This window comes from Piliocolobus tephrosceles, chromosome 5, assembly GCF_002776525.5.
Source record: "Piliocolobus tephrosceles isolate RC106 chromosome 5, ASM277652v3, whole genome shotgun sequence".
Classification (NCBI taxonomy): domain Eukaryota; kingdom Metazoa; phylum Chordata; class Mammalia; order Primates; family Cercopithecidae; genus Piliocolobus; species Piliocolobus tephrosceles.
The window spans coordinates 5,915,195-5,930,098 of record NC_045438.1 but is presented as its reverse complement, the minus strand read 5'-3'; the positions used below and the strand labels follow the sequence as shown (position 1 = coordinate 5,930,098).

Sequence of the window (14,904 nt, the reverse complement as noted above, 5' to 3'; positions counted from 1 at the left end):
AGGCTGGAGTGCAGTGGTGCAATACCCACTCACTGCAAGCTCTGCCTCCCGGGTTCCCGCCATTCTCGTGCCTCAGCCTCCCGAGTAGCTCGGACTACAGGCGCCCACCACTGCGCCCGGCTAATTTTTGTATTTTTAGTAGAGACGGGGTTTCACTGTGTTAGCCAGGGTGGTCTCGATCTCCTGACCTCGTGATCCGCCCGTCTCGGCCTCCCAAAGTGCTGGGATTACAGGCGTGAGCCACCGCTCCTGGCCCCACATTTTCTTTATCCACCATTGATGGGCACCTAGGTTGATTCTGTGTTTCTGCTGTTGTAAATAGTAGTGCAGTGGACACACAAGCTGATGCACACATAACTTCAACTTTACATATATAAGTATATAAATAAATGTTTCATGAAATAGCCCTTGCATTTAAATTATGCCTTGTCCTCTATTTTCTATTTCATTCCATTAAAAATACACTGATTACAACCCATTATATTCATTTCACAATATATTTATAGTTTGAAAGCCCTGCCTAACATTCTGATAAATACACATTTTTTTCCAGAGAATCCCTTCTCGATATCCTTTCTTGGATATCTCCGCTGAGGAGACCGTTCCACTCTTTGAGATGGGCTCTTTATTCTATAATTCTAGTGTTTAGAATGCTTATTCTCAAAATATATTGGGAAACATCTTTATTTCATTAAGAAACAGTACAGGCCTGTGATTAATGATTACATGTTAGGTTTCCAGGGCTGAATGGAATAAACTGTGCAGAGCATTATTTCCTACTGCACCCAGAGTAAAATCAGCCACAGTTCATTCACTGTTTTAAAAAGGCGTCTGGATTTTATGAAGCTCTGCATAATTTCAGCAAAACCTTTAAAAAGCAAATTATCAAAGAAAAATTTTGATAAAACATTAAAAGCAGGAATAGTGGGTAAATATATCAGCCTTACTCTAAGAGACGGCAAAATATCATTTCACATATGCTAGTCCCCCAGGCCTACCTCACTTTGGATTTGACATTTTCCCACCATAAGGGCAGCAAAAATTGGCAATTTGACTACAGTTTTTGCCATTGTGAAAAAGTGTCCCTCATATTTTGAAAGTTCATTCCTCAAGTAATTCTTTGCCCTTTTGCGTGTCATGTTCTCAGAATGTTAGGCAAGTGCTCTTTCAAGTAAACAGGAGTAACTGAATGTTCGAGTGGCAGCAGGAAGATGATGGGGCGGGTACGAGATGGCAGCAGTGGCCAGTCAGGTTTTTTAGTGTCGGTGTATTTGTTGCTAGGGCTGCTGTAACAAAATACCATAGACTAGGTAGCTTAAACCAACAGAAATTTATTCTCTCTCAGTTCTGGAGGCTGGAAGTCTGAAATCAAGATATCAATAGGCTTCATTCCTTCTGGAGGCTCGCTGAAGGAGAGACTGTCCCAAGCTGCTCTCCTAGCTTCTGGTGGTTGTAGGCAATCTTTGGTGTTCTTGGCTTGCAGATGCATCATCTCTCCGTCTCACACTGACACAGATAAGTTATTTTCATTATAATATAGATCTGTCGTATTTTATAAATATGCCATAATTTTAATGAGAGGAATATCAAGTGTTTGCATATATATGTATATATGTGTATGTATATAAGTATATATGTATGTATATATGTGTATATATGTATATGTGTGTATATGTGTGTGTGTGTATATATATGTGTGTGTGTGTGTGTGTATGTATTTTTTTTTAGACAGAGTTTTGCCCTTGTTGCCCAGGATGGAGTGCAATGGCACGATCTCGGCTCAGCGCAACCTCCACCTCCTGGGTTCAAGTGATTCTCCTGCCTCAGCCTCCCCAGTAGCTGGGATTACAAGCATGTGCCACCATGCCCAGCTAATGTTGTATTTTTAGTAGAAATGGGGTTTCTGCATGTTGGTCAGGCTGGTCTCGAACTCCCGACCTCAGGTGATCCGCCCACCTTGGCCTCCCAAAGTGTTGGGATTATAGGCATGAGCCACCACGCCCGGCCTGTTTGCATATTTTAACAAGGCAAAAGTTATTGACAACTGAACTATATTGTATACTGTAATGACCTTTCAATGTGTGTACAACTCTTTGTTTTCTCTTGGATTCATAATAGCTTTTTGTTTTATTTGCTTATCTCTAATGACTAGCCAGACTCTCAGCCAGTTGTGTAAGTTTTCTATCTATTCAAACAAGATATTCTTAATAAGACATTTTTAAAAAATAATTCACCTTTTTGAAGAAGTAATGCTGCAGCTTTTTGATTTGCTAGGATGCAGATTGCTTGTGGCCAGGTCCGCTGTACATCCATCTTTGTTCTTTTTTCTCTTGTATTGGATTCCTTGTGCCATGTCTTCTTTTTGATATACATCCTAATTTAGGTGGAGATATTTTCCACTGGGTTCCAGAGAAAGCATTTATGAGAGGTAAATTTTGAGACCTTGGATGTCTATGTGTGTTTTTTCTTCCCTGATGTTTAAAGGGTAGCTTGGCTGGATATGAAATTATAGTCTGGAAATTGTCTCTCCGAGTTTTCGAGTCATCGTTTTATTGTATACTGGTGTCTAGTGTTGCTGTTGAGATGTCTGACCCCACTCTTCCTGATGCTTTGAATGAAACCTGATATTCCACTCTGAAGCATTTAGGATCTTTTTATGTTACCAGTATTTTAAAATTGCGGGATGATGTATCTTGTTTTGAGATGAGTCTGTGTTCATCCCGGTACTGTGCACTTCATGGATTCTTTCAATATGGAAACTGATGCCCTTTAGTTCTAGTGACTTCCCTTGATATATTTGGATCTCTTTTTCTTTCCTTTTTTTCTTTTTTCTTTTTTTTTCCCCTCTCTTTTTCACATGTTTAACCTCTTGGGCCAGTCCTCTTTTTTTCCCCCCTCTCCTGTTTTCTATTTCATGTTCTTACCTTTTTTTGCATTTTCAAGGTTTCTTCAACTTTTGCCCCAGCCCTTTTATTGCACTTACCTTCCTGCTATTTTGTTTTCCATTTCAAGAACTTCTTTTGTCTTGAAATTTCTTTCTACCTGCATGATTTAATTTCTCCCAAGCTGCATTAATCCCTTTGTTTGTTTGGGTCTCTTTTGTCCTATTATGGGATTTCCTCAAGTCTCTGGTAGTCCTTGACTGCCTAAAAATGCATACAAAGGCTGTAACAAATTACCATGTACTCCGTGGCTTAAAACAGCACAGATTGATCTTACAGTGTTGTAGAAGTATAACACAGGGCTAAAATCAAGCTGTTAGCAGGGCTACATTTTATTCTGGAAGCTCTAGGGCAGAATACTTTTCTTTGCCTTTTTCTGGCTTTTGGAGTTCACATATATTCCTTTGTTTGTGGCTCCCTGCCTCCACCTTCAGAGCTAGCAACCTTGCATCTCTTTGATTCTTCCTCCATGGTCACATCTCTCTCCGACCATGGCCAAGAAAGGTTCTTTGCTTTTAAGGACCCATGTGACTAGATTGGGACCACCTGGGTAATCTAGAATAATCTCCCATCACAAGGTTTTTAATCATATCTACAAAAGTCCCTTTGCCCCAATGGAAGGTAATGTATGCATAGATTCTTGGGGGACTGATATTTTGCCTGTCACAGGTTCTAAACAGCTAATTGGCCACTGTGTGTGTGTGTGTGTGTGTGTGTGTGTGTGTGTGTGTGTGTGGAGTTTTTTGACTGCACTGTAAGGTTGATAGTTTGATTAAATCTTTTTCATTGGGAAATACTTGGTGTTCAGAATCTTTAGATTTTTATTCTTCATTATAGACTTCTTGCCCTTCGGAGTCATGTTATATTTAAAATAGATGGCATATTTTTGATGTTGTGTCTTATAAAATTTATATTAAACTTTTATAAGGTAAATAAATGTGTCAACTACATACAGTTATTATAACTGCTCAGTTCTTGCCCAAGCCAACATTTATATATTATGTTTTCTTCTCTGACAGGGCTGGCCACTGTCCATCATCCTGGCTGTTCTTGCATGTTTATTTTTTTTTCTTAAAATCATACTGACTGCTGTCAGTTGTTAACTGGCAACTGTCTGGCTTCTCACATGATCACTGGATGCTTGCATAGACATTGACTGAGTGATAACATCAATAAGTTGTCCAACTGAACTTTTTGAAACATATTTTACACATATAGTTGTAAAACACGTTAGACATTTAAAATATCAAGCTCCTTTTTAAAACGGGTAAATATCATTAAATCATACTTTTCGTGAATAATATAGGCAGACCTGGTTATTCCCTCCTATTGCCTTTCCAGGTTTTAAAATTTCTCCATTATAATAGATTCTTTCAGAATTTGTCATTAGAATTTGATATGTAAGTGTATTTTTAACTGTAGTCCTTTGAGCTCTGTCTGCCATTCTACCAAAATAGAGGTCTTGTTCCTAAATTTGAATAATTTTTACTTATCATGTTTCTTCCTCTCACCTCTTATAGGTTGAATATTAGGGCAAAGCATACTTATTCAGTTAAAAGGGGTTACAATTATAAATGTTGTTTGATTCCATTTAAATATATTATGTTTGGGTGGCGTGATTGGATATTTGGGTAATAATACTTCATGTCATCGAAGTAAACGTTGAGATAATGACATGGAAATGCCTTTTCCCATTTAACAGCACTACTCTACATTTTATTTTCATTAACTTGGTATATTCCGACACTTCGATTCTTTTTATTTACAAATCATCTAGAATACTTTTCATTTGAATAAAATGTGTTTCTTTTAGTTTCTGCTCTGGCATGATTGACTCCTCAGTATTCTGCTTGAGTGGGGCCAAGTTGACTTAAATTTTATATTTTAGAATTTAACATTTGGGATATTGAATTCATAGCATTAAAATGACATTAAGTGGTAATATGCTGCTATATTAAATCCAGTGATTTAATTAATATAGAAATATAGACTGTGAGAGGAAATGGTTTTTTACGTTTCAGGGCTCCTAAGTTATTTTCCCTGAAAATGTCTTAACATACAATGAGTTCCCATTCTGTCATACTGTTCACCCTTCTAGCAATTGTTTCCAGAAACGGAAAGTAGTTTTGTTCCCAAAGTAGATATTGAAAAAGGAAAGCTCATTGTCCATTTCTGTGTACTCTAGCCCTGGCCAGTGTCAAAGGTAAACAATACCAGACACTAAAGTGGCAAGGATAAGTTTTAATCAGTAGTAACTATTTCAATAAGGGAAAGAGTTCAGCATAAACTGAACTGAACTTCAATCTGTACAGAGGCTAACTAATCACATGTCTGCTAAGTGGCAGTTATCGAAGGTAGAATTCTATCCGCCCACAGAGACTGGGAGACAGAGACCCTATCCTCAAATGTTGGCTGGAACACAAAATTTTTTGGAAGCCTTGAGTTTCTTAGGCAGACACTTTCAACAGGGAGAGGGTCATCTCAGGGATATGATCTTGAGCTAGTGGAAACATGTTAGTGTTTACTCTTCATAGAACGAGGTTGAGGCCTAGCCAAGAAGAAGGTACAGAGGAGCCTGGCTAGGATTTGATCAAGAAGAGAGTGTTTGTTACTACCTTAAGGGGCCCAAGGTTCTGAATATGCAAACCAGAACCACCATCCCCTGGACCAACTCTACCTTAGAGTAACACATAAGGTGCGCAGGCTCATGAGGGAGAGAAACGTTTCTCAGAAATTCTACATGATTAGTGTCTCATGTTCCTTGGGTGGGCCCTGAGCAATCACATGAGCACAGCATTGCAGTATCTTTTCTTCTACTGTGTGCCCCTTTTCTCAGATCTCATGTCTTGTTCTGTCTTGGTATCATGAAAATGGCAAGGCTTAGAACCCTGTGTTGTGTTTCAGCATACAGACCCTTCTGCCTAGCTGTTGGTAGAGCCACTGACTCTGGCATGTTCTGACCCAGTTCTTATTGCAAACTTGGTGAGTTTCTTTGAGCGCACCGTTCTTCCCCCTCACTAAGAAGTAAAACCCGTTCTAGATTCAGATAATTCTGGATTCTATTCTCAGCTTCACCGTTTTAACTGTGTGGCCTTGAACAAGTAATCTCCTACCCACATTGCCTTTTCACAATCTATAAAATGGGTATGGAATACCTAATGTTGAGTTGAGAAGATGAAATGACATAATGTATGTAGAGGCTTGGGCACATAATATGTGCTTAATTAATACGAAGTACACCCTCCTCTCCTTTCCCTCCCTGTGCATTTTGTTTCACGATGCCAGTGCCAACCTTTAGCCACCTGATCAAACACTTGGAATATGGACGCCAAGCCAGGCCAGAGATTAGCTGAACATTCCCCTTGGATTGCTGACTACCTACTCAGAGCCTCCTAGATCAAGTCTCTATCTTCTAGGCTTACTCTGGTCCTTTTGACAAATGTCTGCCAAGGCCCAGTGTGCTTTACAGATGAGGCCACAGAGGTGAGAAATCCACTTCCCTTTAGCTACATTTTATAGGAATTCCATACCAAATTTAACTTGTTACTAACATTTAACATTCATGGTTAGTTTTCGCATTTAAAATGGAGGGAAAAAGATGAATCACTGCCTCATTAGTCATGTTTTTAAAAGGAGTGGTAATACATGACTGTCTTAACTTACTGGAGGTTGTTTCCAAACACACAAAGGCGTTTGGTTGAACATTAAATGGTTTATATCAAGTTACTGTGTTCAGGAGACTTTTAGAATAAATAGACTAATTTACATTTTTAAAATAGAGTTGACCTAATTCTGGCCTCTTTTGATGGTGTGGCCAAGTGCACGTGGACAGAGGCGTGGCATGTGTACAGCAGACACAGCTGCAGCAAAGCTGGCAAATGGGAAGCTGATGGTGCACTACCCTGGTACTTTTAGAGTTTACAGTTTCTAAGGAGTTCACCATTGTGTTCTGAATGTAAATTTATAATTTTTGTAAAGCTTGTTTCATTTTAACTTAAATTTGTAGTTCCATAACTATCTACTGTATAAAATCAGATTTTAAGTGTAAATCTTCTACTTTATGAATTTACTAAGTAAATATTTTATAGGTTGGTAAAACTATAGTTATTCTGAAAATGAGAAAAAGAACATGGATCATTTTAATGGAGTTCTCCTCCTTTGTTGGAAAGGTCTGACAAATCATAAAGTCTCATTTAAATACACTTTCACAAAATATGTAGATTTGCCTATACTGTGGATCAAATCGTGACCTTTGGAACATAGCTACATATGGAAAAGCCTGCTATAAAATTGTTGGGTTCTGAAAAGTACTAGGAAATAGGATTAATTATAAGGGGAATTATGAGTTCTGCTATTGTTCCTAGTTATTTGTTTCTCGTATACTGTTGATTAATTTAAATAAGTATGAGTGATCTCTTGGCACATCTTTGGTTTCAAAGACCTAATTTCTTTTTATTCCAAGTGTTTATTTTAGCAATATTTGTGTAAATGAAATAGACAGTTGCTATGGACTGAGTGGGACTCTCCTCAAAATTCATATTGAAGCCCTAACCCCTTGTGTGGAAGTATTTAGAGAATAGGGCCTAAAGGAGAGAATTAGATTTAGATGAAGGTCCTAAATGCAGGGCTCTCATGACAGGATAAGTGCCCTGATAAGAGGAGGTGCCAGAGAGCTTGTACTCCTGTGCAGTCTCTCTCACACTTGCCCTATCCCCACCATACACCCAGGAAAGGCCAGGTGAGCACACAGAAATACGGTGGCCTTCTAAAAGCCAGGAACAGAGCTCTCACCAAAACCTGACCATGCTGGCACCCTGATATCAGACGTCCAGCTTCCAGAACTTGTAAAAAATAAATTTCTGTTGTTTAAGCTACCCAGGCTATGGCATTTTGTTATGGTAGCCTGGGCTAAGACAACAGTATACAAATTTAAATAATCTTCTGTGACCCTTGTAATATTAAATTTTAATCTTTTCACAGGTAATTTCTATAGACTGTCTATATCAAAACCATATGAAAATTTTAAAAATAGAAGCATGTAATCACTTGTAGTTCAAATCTATACCAATAAAAAGAGATACCAACATTGTTTTTAGAGTTCCTTTTAATGGTTATTTAATCAAATAAACAGTCACATTTTTAGTGATACAGACTTCTTAGATTACCTACTATTATACTCCTTACACAATAGTTTAAAAAACATTTATGATAATAGAAGCAGACTATCCATTTAAAATTGGTACAGAAATTTGGATTAATGACACTGCTCAGCTTTGGAAAAATAGTTATGGCTCATTCTTCCTTTCAGAGTCACAACTTAATTCATAGACACAACACATCATGACCAACTCTATGCCTTTCCACACCAACATTCCACCCTTACCCTCAGAAAATCAATAGCTCTTTCCTGTATTCAGATTAATTTATTTCACATAAATTCACCTTGGAAAATATTCAAAGCATCATTTTTTAAACTTTTTGGACTTGGAAGTACTTTGTACTCTTAAAAATTAACAAGACCTTCAAACAACTTTGTTTATTCGGGCTGTGTCTATCAAAGTTTACTATATTAGAAATTAAAACTGAGAAGTTAGAAACATTTATTTGTTCATTTACTCGTATTTATATATTTTTAAAGCTCATTTCATATTAACATAAACATTTTTAGGAAAAAATAACTATATATATATATATATATATATATATATATTTTTTTTTTTAAGGTACAGGGTCTCACTGTGTCACCCAGGCTGGAGTGCAGTGGTGCAGTCATAGCTCACTGCAGCTTTGAACTCCTGGGCTCCAGCAATCCTCCTGCCTCAGCCTCCTAAGCTGGGACTTCAGGTGCATGCACCATACCCAGCTAGTTTTTAAAAAGTTATTTTGTGTAGAGACAGTTTTGCTATGTGGAACTCCTGGGCTCAAGCAATCCTCCTGCCTTGGCTTCCTAAAGCACTAGGATTACAGGCATAAGCCACTGTACCTAGCCAAACTATGTTTTTTAAAACAAAAAATAGAAGGAAGGTGTTGTTTTACATTTTTGCAAATCTTATGCGTCTGCTTCTGCATTTGGTTTGTTGCTGTGTGTTTTTTTGGTTGAAGTATATGAAGAAAATCCAGCCTCACAGGAATATGTGATTGACGAGGGAGGAGTATTTTAATAATCTTTTCAAATAATTGTGAATATTCTTCTTTGACACTACACTAAAACTTGACTGGTAGTGGTTCCATAAAAATTAATTGCAGTATAGAATCTGAAGCCATGTTAATGAACTCTTCATACTGTTTTACATTAAAAATCCATTGGCGTATTTTACACTTAGGAGTGGCTGTCTTACCTGTGCATGGTTTTATAGCATCATGCCTCTGTTATTTTGCATGTTTGTTCACTGAGTTATTTCAGTCTACCGAATGTTGACACATTTATTTATGCAATATAAAAATCATTTTTGTTGATGTTCTCACTGATTTCATCAGAAAAATCTTTAAGTATTGGTAAGCTCTTAAGCTCTTGGTAATGGATACAAATTTTCCAAAATTCTTATTTCCGGTTGAAAGCTCCAAGTTTGTCACTGGCAACAAAGGCTTTCAGTTTTCCTTGAACTGGCAGGCCTTCCTTGTTTATTTTCAAGAAAATTTCTATTCTAACACCCAAATCAACATAACTATAATTTGTCAGTTGATCATTCTGTCACGTAAAAATGATGTTTCATGAAAAAACCCAGCTAGCTCAGCTCTCAACTCAGTGCATGACTTATTTTATTTGTGATATTCTTATAATTTGGTACTCCATTTAATCACATAGGATATTAGAAAGAAGTATACTCAAAGAGTTGAGATTTTATAAAAATTAATCATTTTTACTACTTCATCTAGGACATTTTTAAATAAAATTGGCTTTAAAAATTCAACAACAACAACAACAAAAACGTGAGTGCATGGCAGTGCAAAATCATACAAGGACTACTGGGGCAGTTTAGTGCCCCTGCTCGGATTCCTGCTAAGGCTACAGCAGTTTTACTTAATACTGCTTTTGTACCATCAGTGCAAATATCAACATATAACTTCTTTATGTTATTATGAAAATGATTCTTATTTGTGAATTCTCCAAAATATAATAGTCTCGGAAGCCCCTCGTTGGGCCTTACTTTGAGAACAGCTGCTCTAAGGGGTGAAAGTGTAGTTTACAAAAGAGGAATAGTGTAAATATTTCCTTAATTAACCTCCCTTAACTAACTTGCCAGTGAACCTAACTTCCATTCCTTGTGTAACATGGTAGCTAAATGTCAGGACTTGTAGGTTGCCCTTTACATTTATTTCTGTTCCCCCTAGTACAGTTACCTGCTGAGCAAGTGTCAGCTGTATTTGTTCTCAAACCAGGTAACACAGTTTCCCTAAAACCTGTAATGAGACAGTTTTAATAATATAAATAGATAAAGTGTGAGTTCAAAAAGAAAAAGCTAATATTTCTAGAACCAACTTAAAAGCTTTGGAATAACTTACTGTAAAAAATTGCTGTCGTGATATAGTGTGAATGAGATTTGTAGATTAGGGGAAAACTCATAAAAATCTAGAAGGCTTCTGCGTTCCCTCACAGGTATCTTTAATTTCTTCCTATATTATAAAGAAACCAAAGCTGGAAATTGTGATGATGTGTCATGTGTGTTCTTTGCAGGAAAGAACAATGAAACTCCATCTGTGGACCCCTATTCAGAGAATAGGTTTTGGCTCACCTTCAAAAGATTGGTGAATGTGTGTACACATGGATATATTTTAAGTTGAAATACAATTCATAAATTAATGTCTGTCTGGTTTTTTAAAAAAATAATTTCCCACTTAACCACCTTTTACAGTGAACTGATTTATTACTGGTCAGGACCACATTGAATAAGACAGTTTCTCAGCTGCCATCTATGAACTAAGAGCAAATTTCCATTGGTTTTTGTGACTGTAAAATATAGTCTCTTCCATTATTTCACTTTGTATCTAAGGCTGGGTAAGACCGTGTTGGTAAAAGATTTAGATAACTTTTTAGAAATACAACTAATGATAGAGGGACAGACAGGTCAGCTTTTCTAATGATAGAGGGACGGACCTGAAGGTGCCATAAACTTTTTTCTTTTGGGGTGCCAATGTTTCATTGAATTTGAAACTGTGTGAAATAAAACTGCATGTTGGGGCTTAGACATTTTCACAGAAATTTGCATGACATTTCATGAAGGATGAGACTTATATCAAATGTTCTGCTTATCTATAAAAATAAACTTACTGGTTAATCACACATTCGTGAGGGTTTGATGGCTGGTAGCGATTCACTGACATCAGCTTTATCATGAGTCGATGTATATGCTGCCATTTATAGATGCGTCATGACGTGGTACAATGACACAAGTTGGGAAACAAATGACCTGACTTCCCTGCCTGGCCCACTAGTCACCATGGGTCAGTGAAGATGATACTCCCAACTCCCTGGCAATGCGTGTGCAGTATGAATTGTTGTTTTCCTAGAAGTAGGGAATTCATACACACGCTCATCGTCTGTTTACAAATAGTACACACACCGGCAAGCTGACTGGCTAGAGCAAGGCAGCTTTGTCTGTTACTAAATTGCTAAGAAACTCCTCAATCTTTTTAGCACCAAACACTGAATGGTAACCAAATGCTGAAATTATTACTAAATATAAAGGGATCTCTCCAAATTCCTGATTTCATAATGATCACATCATCAGTGCCAGCAGTGTGGCTGACAGTGACTTACAGGTTTGTTCCTCCACTTTTTCCTTCTTTCTGAAAATATTTATTGAGCATCTGCCCTGTACCACACTGTTCTATGATTGGGGATCCAATTGCGAATACAGTAGTGAAGAAAAAAGTCCTGCCCTTGTAGAACGTACACATGGACATATTCATACACATATTTGCTAAAGGGAAAAAAAGGGGGAATTCATATTATTTTGGGAGGATGATGAAATTCTGACAGGGTGACCAGAGAAGCCCTCACCTAGGCCATTTCTTTAGCGTAAACTTCTAAAGGAGAAGCACAATCTGGAAGAGGTAGTCTCAGAACATTTTAAAGTATTTTTAAACTGAGTTCTATAAGGTTTGTTTGAGAGAACTAATCCATCTTCATTTTTACTAACTTTAACTGAAATCCAGCATTTCTTCCAGTCATGAGTAGAGAGAACCAATTGTGATGGTATTGGGAGGATCTGGAACAAAGTTACAGACAGGCATCACAGGTATTTTCATACCACATTACAGCTGTTATAGACAGCTCAAAATGTATGTTTATTACCACTCATAAATTATGGTAGTTATTATCCCTGCTATTAAATGTTGGTATTTCATGCCTTAATAACAAAGCTACCTGTATTATTATTTTTTAAATATGTGTATTGATAATTATATTTCAAAATAATAGATTTCCATGTATCCTTACATATTATGTCTTATGAATTTTAAAACATTTTGAGAAAGAGGTCAAGGCTTCGCTAGATTGCCAAAAGAGGTTCGCGGCATAAAAAATGTTAAGCTTTAGCTTCATCCCTAATTAAGTGCTTCTTCTACCTCCCACAGGTACAGCACACTTTTGATTTGTTTCCCTCACTTGGAGATTCCTCAGATACATCCTGAACAGATGAGAAGGGTTTTCTGGATAATTCCTTAGAATTCTGATTGTGAAAGATTCTTTTTTTGCTTCCTGCTTATTTATTTATTTATTTATTTATTTATTGAGACGGAGTCTCGCTCTGTCGCCCAGGCTGGAGTGCAGTGGCCGGATCTCAGCTCACTGCAAGCTCCGCCTCCCGGGTTTACGCCATTCTCCTGCCTCAGCCTCCCCAGTAGCTGGGACTACAGGCGCCCGCCACCTCGCCCGGCTAGTTTTTTGTATTTTTTAGTAGAGACGGGGTTTCACCGTGTTAGCCAGGATGGTCTCGATCTCCTGACCTCGTGATCCACCCGTCTCGGCTTCCCAAAGTGCTGGGATTACAGGCCTGAGCCACCGCGCCTGGCCTGCTTCCTGCTTGATGCAAGCCACACACTGATTTGCAGAATAATATAACTAGTCAAACAGAAATTTGGCTTCGTGGAAAATGACAATGTTATTCTTAACAGAAGATCAACTTTTAGATTTCTTAGAAAGATATTTGAAAGACCTTTAAGGCAGTGCAGTTCAGTTTATGGGAAAGAGGGATATAAAAATTCTGAGTTAGAATCAGCTCCCACTCACGTTAGTCACGCTTCGCACCATGGTGATGACCAAGTGGGTCTGTGCAGATTGAGAGGTCATGGATTATGGACCACGATACCTTCGCATTGACCAGCTATGGCAAATAAGAGGAAATACATATGTTCAACTGTCTTAGCAAGGTGGCCATGAGCATAGAACTGAGAGTGTCTTATTTAAGCGAAAAGGAGGAATGGGGTGAGCACTGGTTAAATTCGTACTCCAGAGAATTTTGCCCTGCCAACACATGTTCTATGCTTTAGATCTCTTTGAATATATTCTACTACTTCTTGTCATGAATGAAAAATCGAAAGTAAAAATTCTCAACATCTTGATGTTGCCAGAATCCTGAGAAAACTGTTAACTGTATAATGTTCACATTTTAGACAAGCTATGCTATACGTTTCATTATAATGTGGAGGGAATTCAGTTGTGTGTCATTAAGCCCTTGGATTATATCTTCAGTTGTGCCCTTTAGTGCTGAGAAATAGACACTTTAGAAGTGTGATGAAAGCTGTGAATCTGATGAACTCATTTCCATGATTTATTTTCCTTTACAGGTTGGTGAAAGATGCTCCCTGGGATGAGGTCCCGCTTGCTCACTCCCTGGTTGGTTTTGCCACTGCTTATGACTTCCTGTACAACTACCTGAGCAAGACACAACAGGAGAAGTTTCTTGAAGTGATTGCCAATGCCTCAGGGTATATGTATGAAACTTCATACAGGAGAGGATGGGGATTTCAATACCTGCACAATCATCAGCCCACCAACTGCATGGCTTTGCTCACAGGAAGCCTAGTCCTCATGAATCAAGGTGTGTGTGGACACAGCCGAGGTGATGCCTGAGCTGACAGAAGTCGTAGTTGCCATGTTGTGAGCAAAGCATTTTTATAACCATTCTTAGTACGTGTTCATACTTGGATCCTAACTAAACCCATGAGATGAAGTAGTCCCTGCAGTGTATCTTAGTTAATTGAGGGACGTCTCCTCCTTATTTTATGCTAGTATATTAGCCGGCACGTTATCTAATTGTGGCTTATGATTATCCCAGAACAAATCTTCACAACTCAGGGTCAATGATGAATATTCATTTTTCCAGAGAATTTTGACAGTGAAGACAGCCCTCCTGGAATAAATGAAATTTTAAAAAGCTAAACAGATGGTTTGTTATTTGAAATGAAGATTTCCAGCACACAGATGGGAATCATAACACCACTACTATTTTTTCCTCTTAATATTTAAAACAACCAATCTGGATTATTTACATCCAAATTGGAAGCAACTTTTGTGGGTTGTGTAGCTACTATGCTTTAACATATTGCATAATTGCCAATAATCCATTTTCTTTGTTCTTTTAACTCTAAATTACAACTTCCGTAGAAATCTATAAATGATTAAGATTGTGTTTAAGAAAAGCAGCTCTGGGCCGGGCGCGGTGGCTCAAGCCTGTAATCCCAGCACTTTGAGAGGCCGAGATGGGCGGATCACGAGGTCAGGAGATCGAGACCATCCTGGCTAATACGGTGAAACCCCGTCTCTACTAAAAAATACAAAAAAAAGCTAGCCGGGCGAGGTGGCGGGCGCCTGTAGTCCCAGCTACTCGGGAGGCTGAGGCAGGAGAATGGCGTAAACCCGGGAGGCGGAGCTTGCAGTGAGCTGAGATCCGGCCACTGCACTCCAGCCTGGTCGACAGAGCAAGACTCCGTCTCAAAAAAAAAAAAAAAAAAAAAAAAA

General features: G+C 38.1%; 1 protein-coding gene across 4 annotated transcripts in view; it reads left to right on the top strand.

The window, feature by feature from the left end:
* The window catches only part of DSE (dermatan sulfate epimerase), a 68,665-nt gene that overhangs the window by 42,889 nt on the left and 10,872 nt on the right, over positions 1-14,904 (top strand). For 3 of the 4 annotated variants that reach the window (XM_023219026.2, XM_023219028.2, XM_023219027.2), the window contains exon 3: positions 13,731-13,984. In XM_023219026.2, coding sequence (XP_023074794.1) covers positions 13,731-13,984 — 254 coding nt within the window. Of the gene's footprint in view, positions 1-13,730; positions 13,985-14,904 lie in introns of those variants that run through there. The other variant, XM_031935534.1, reaches the window with a different exon arrangement.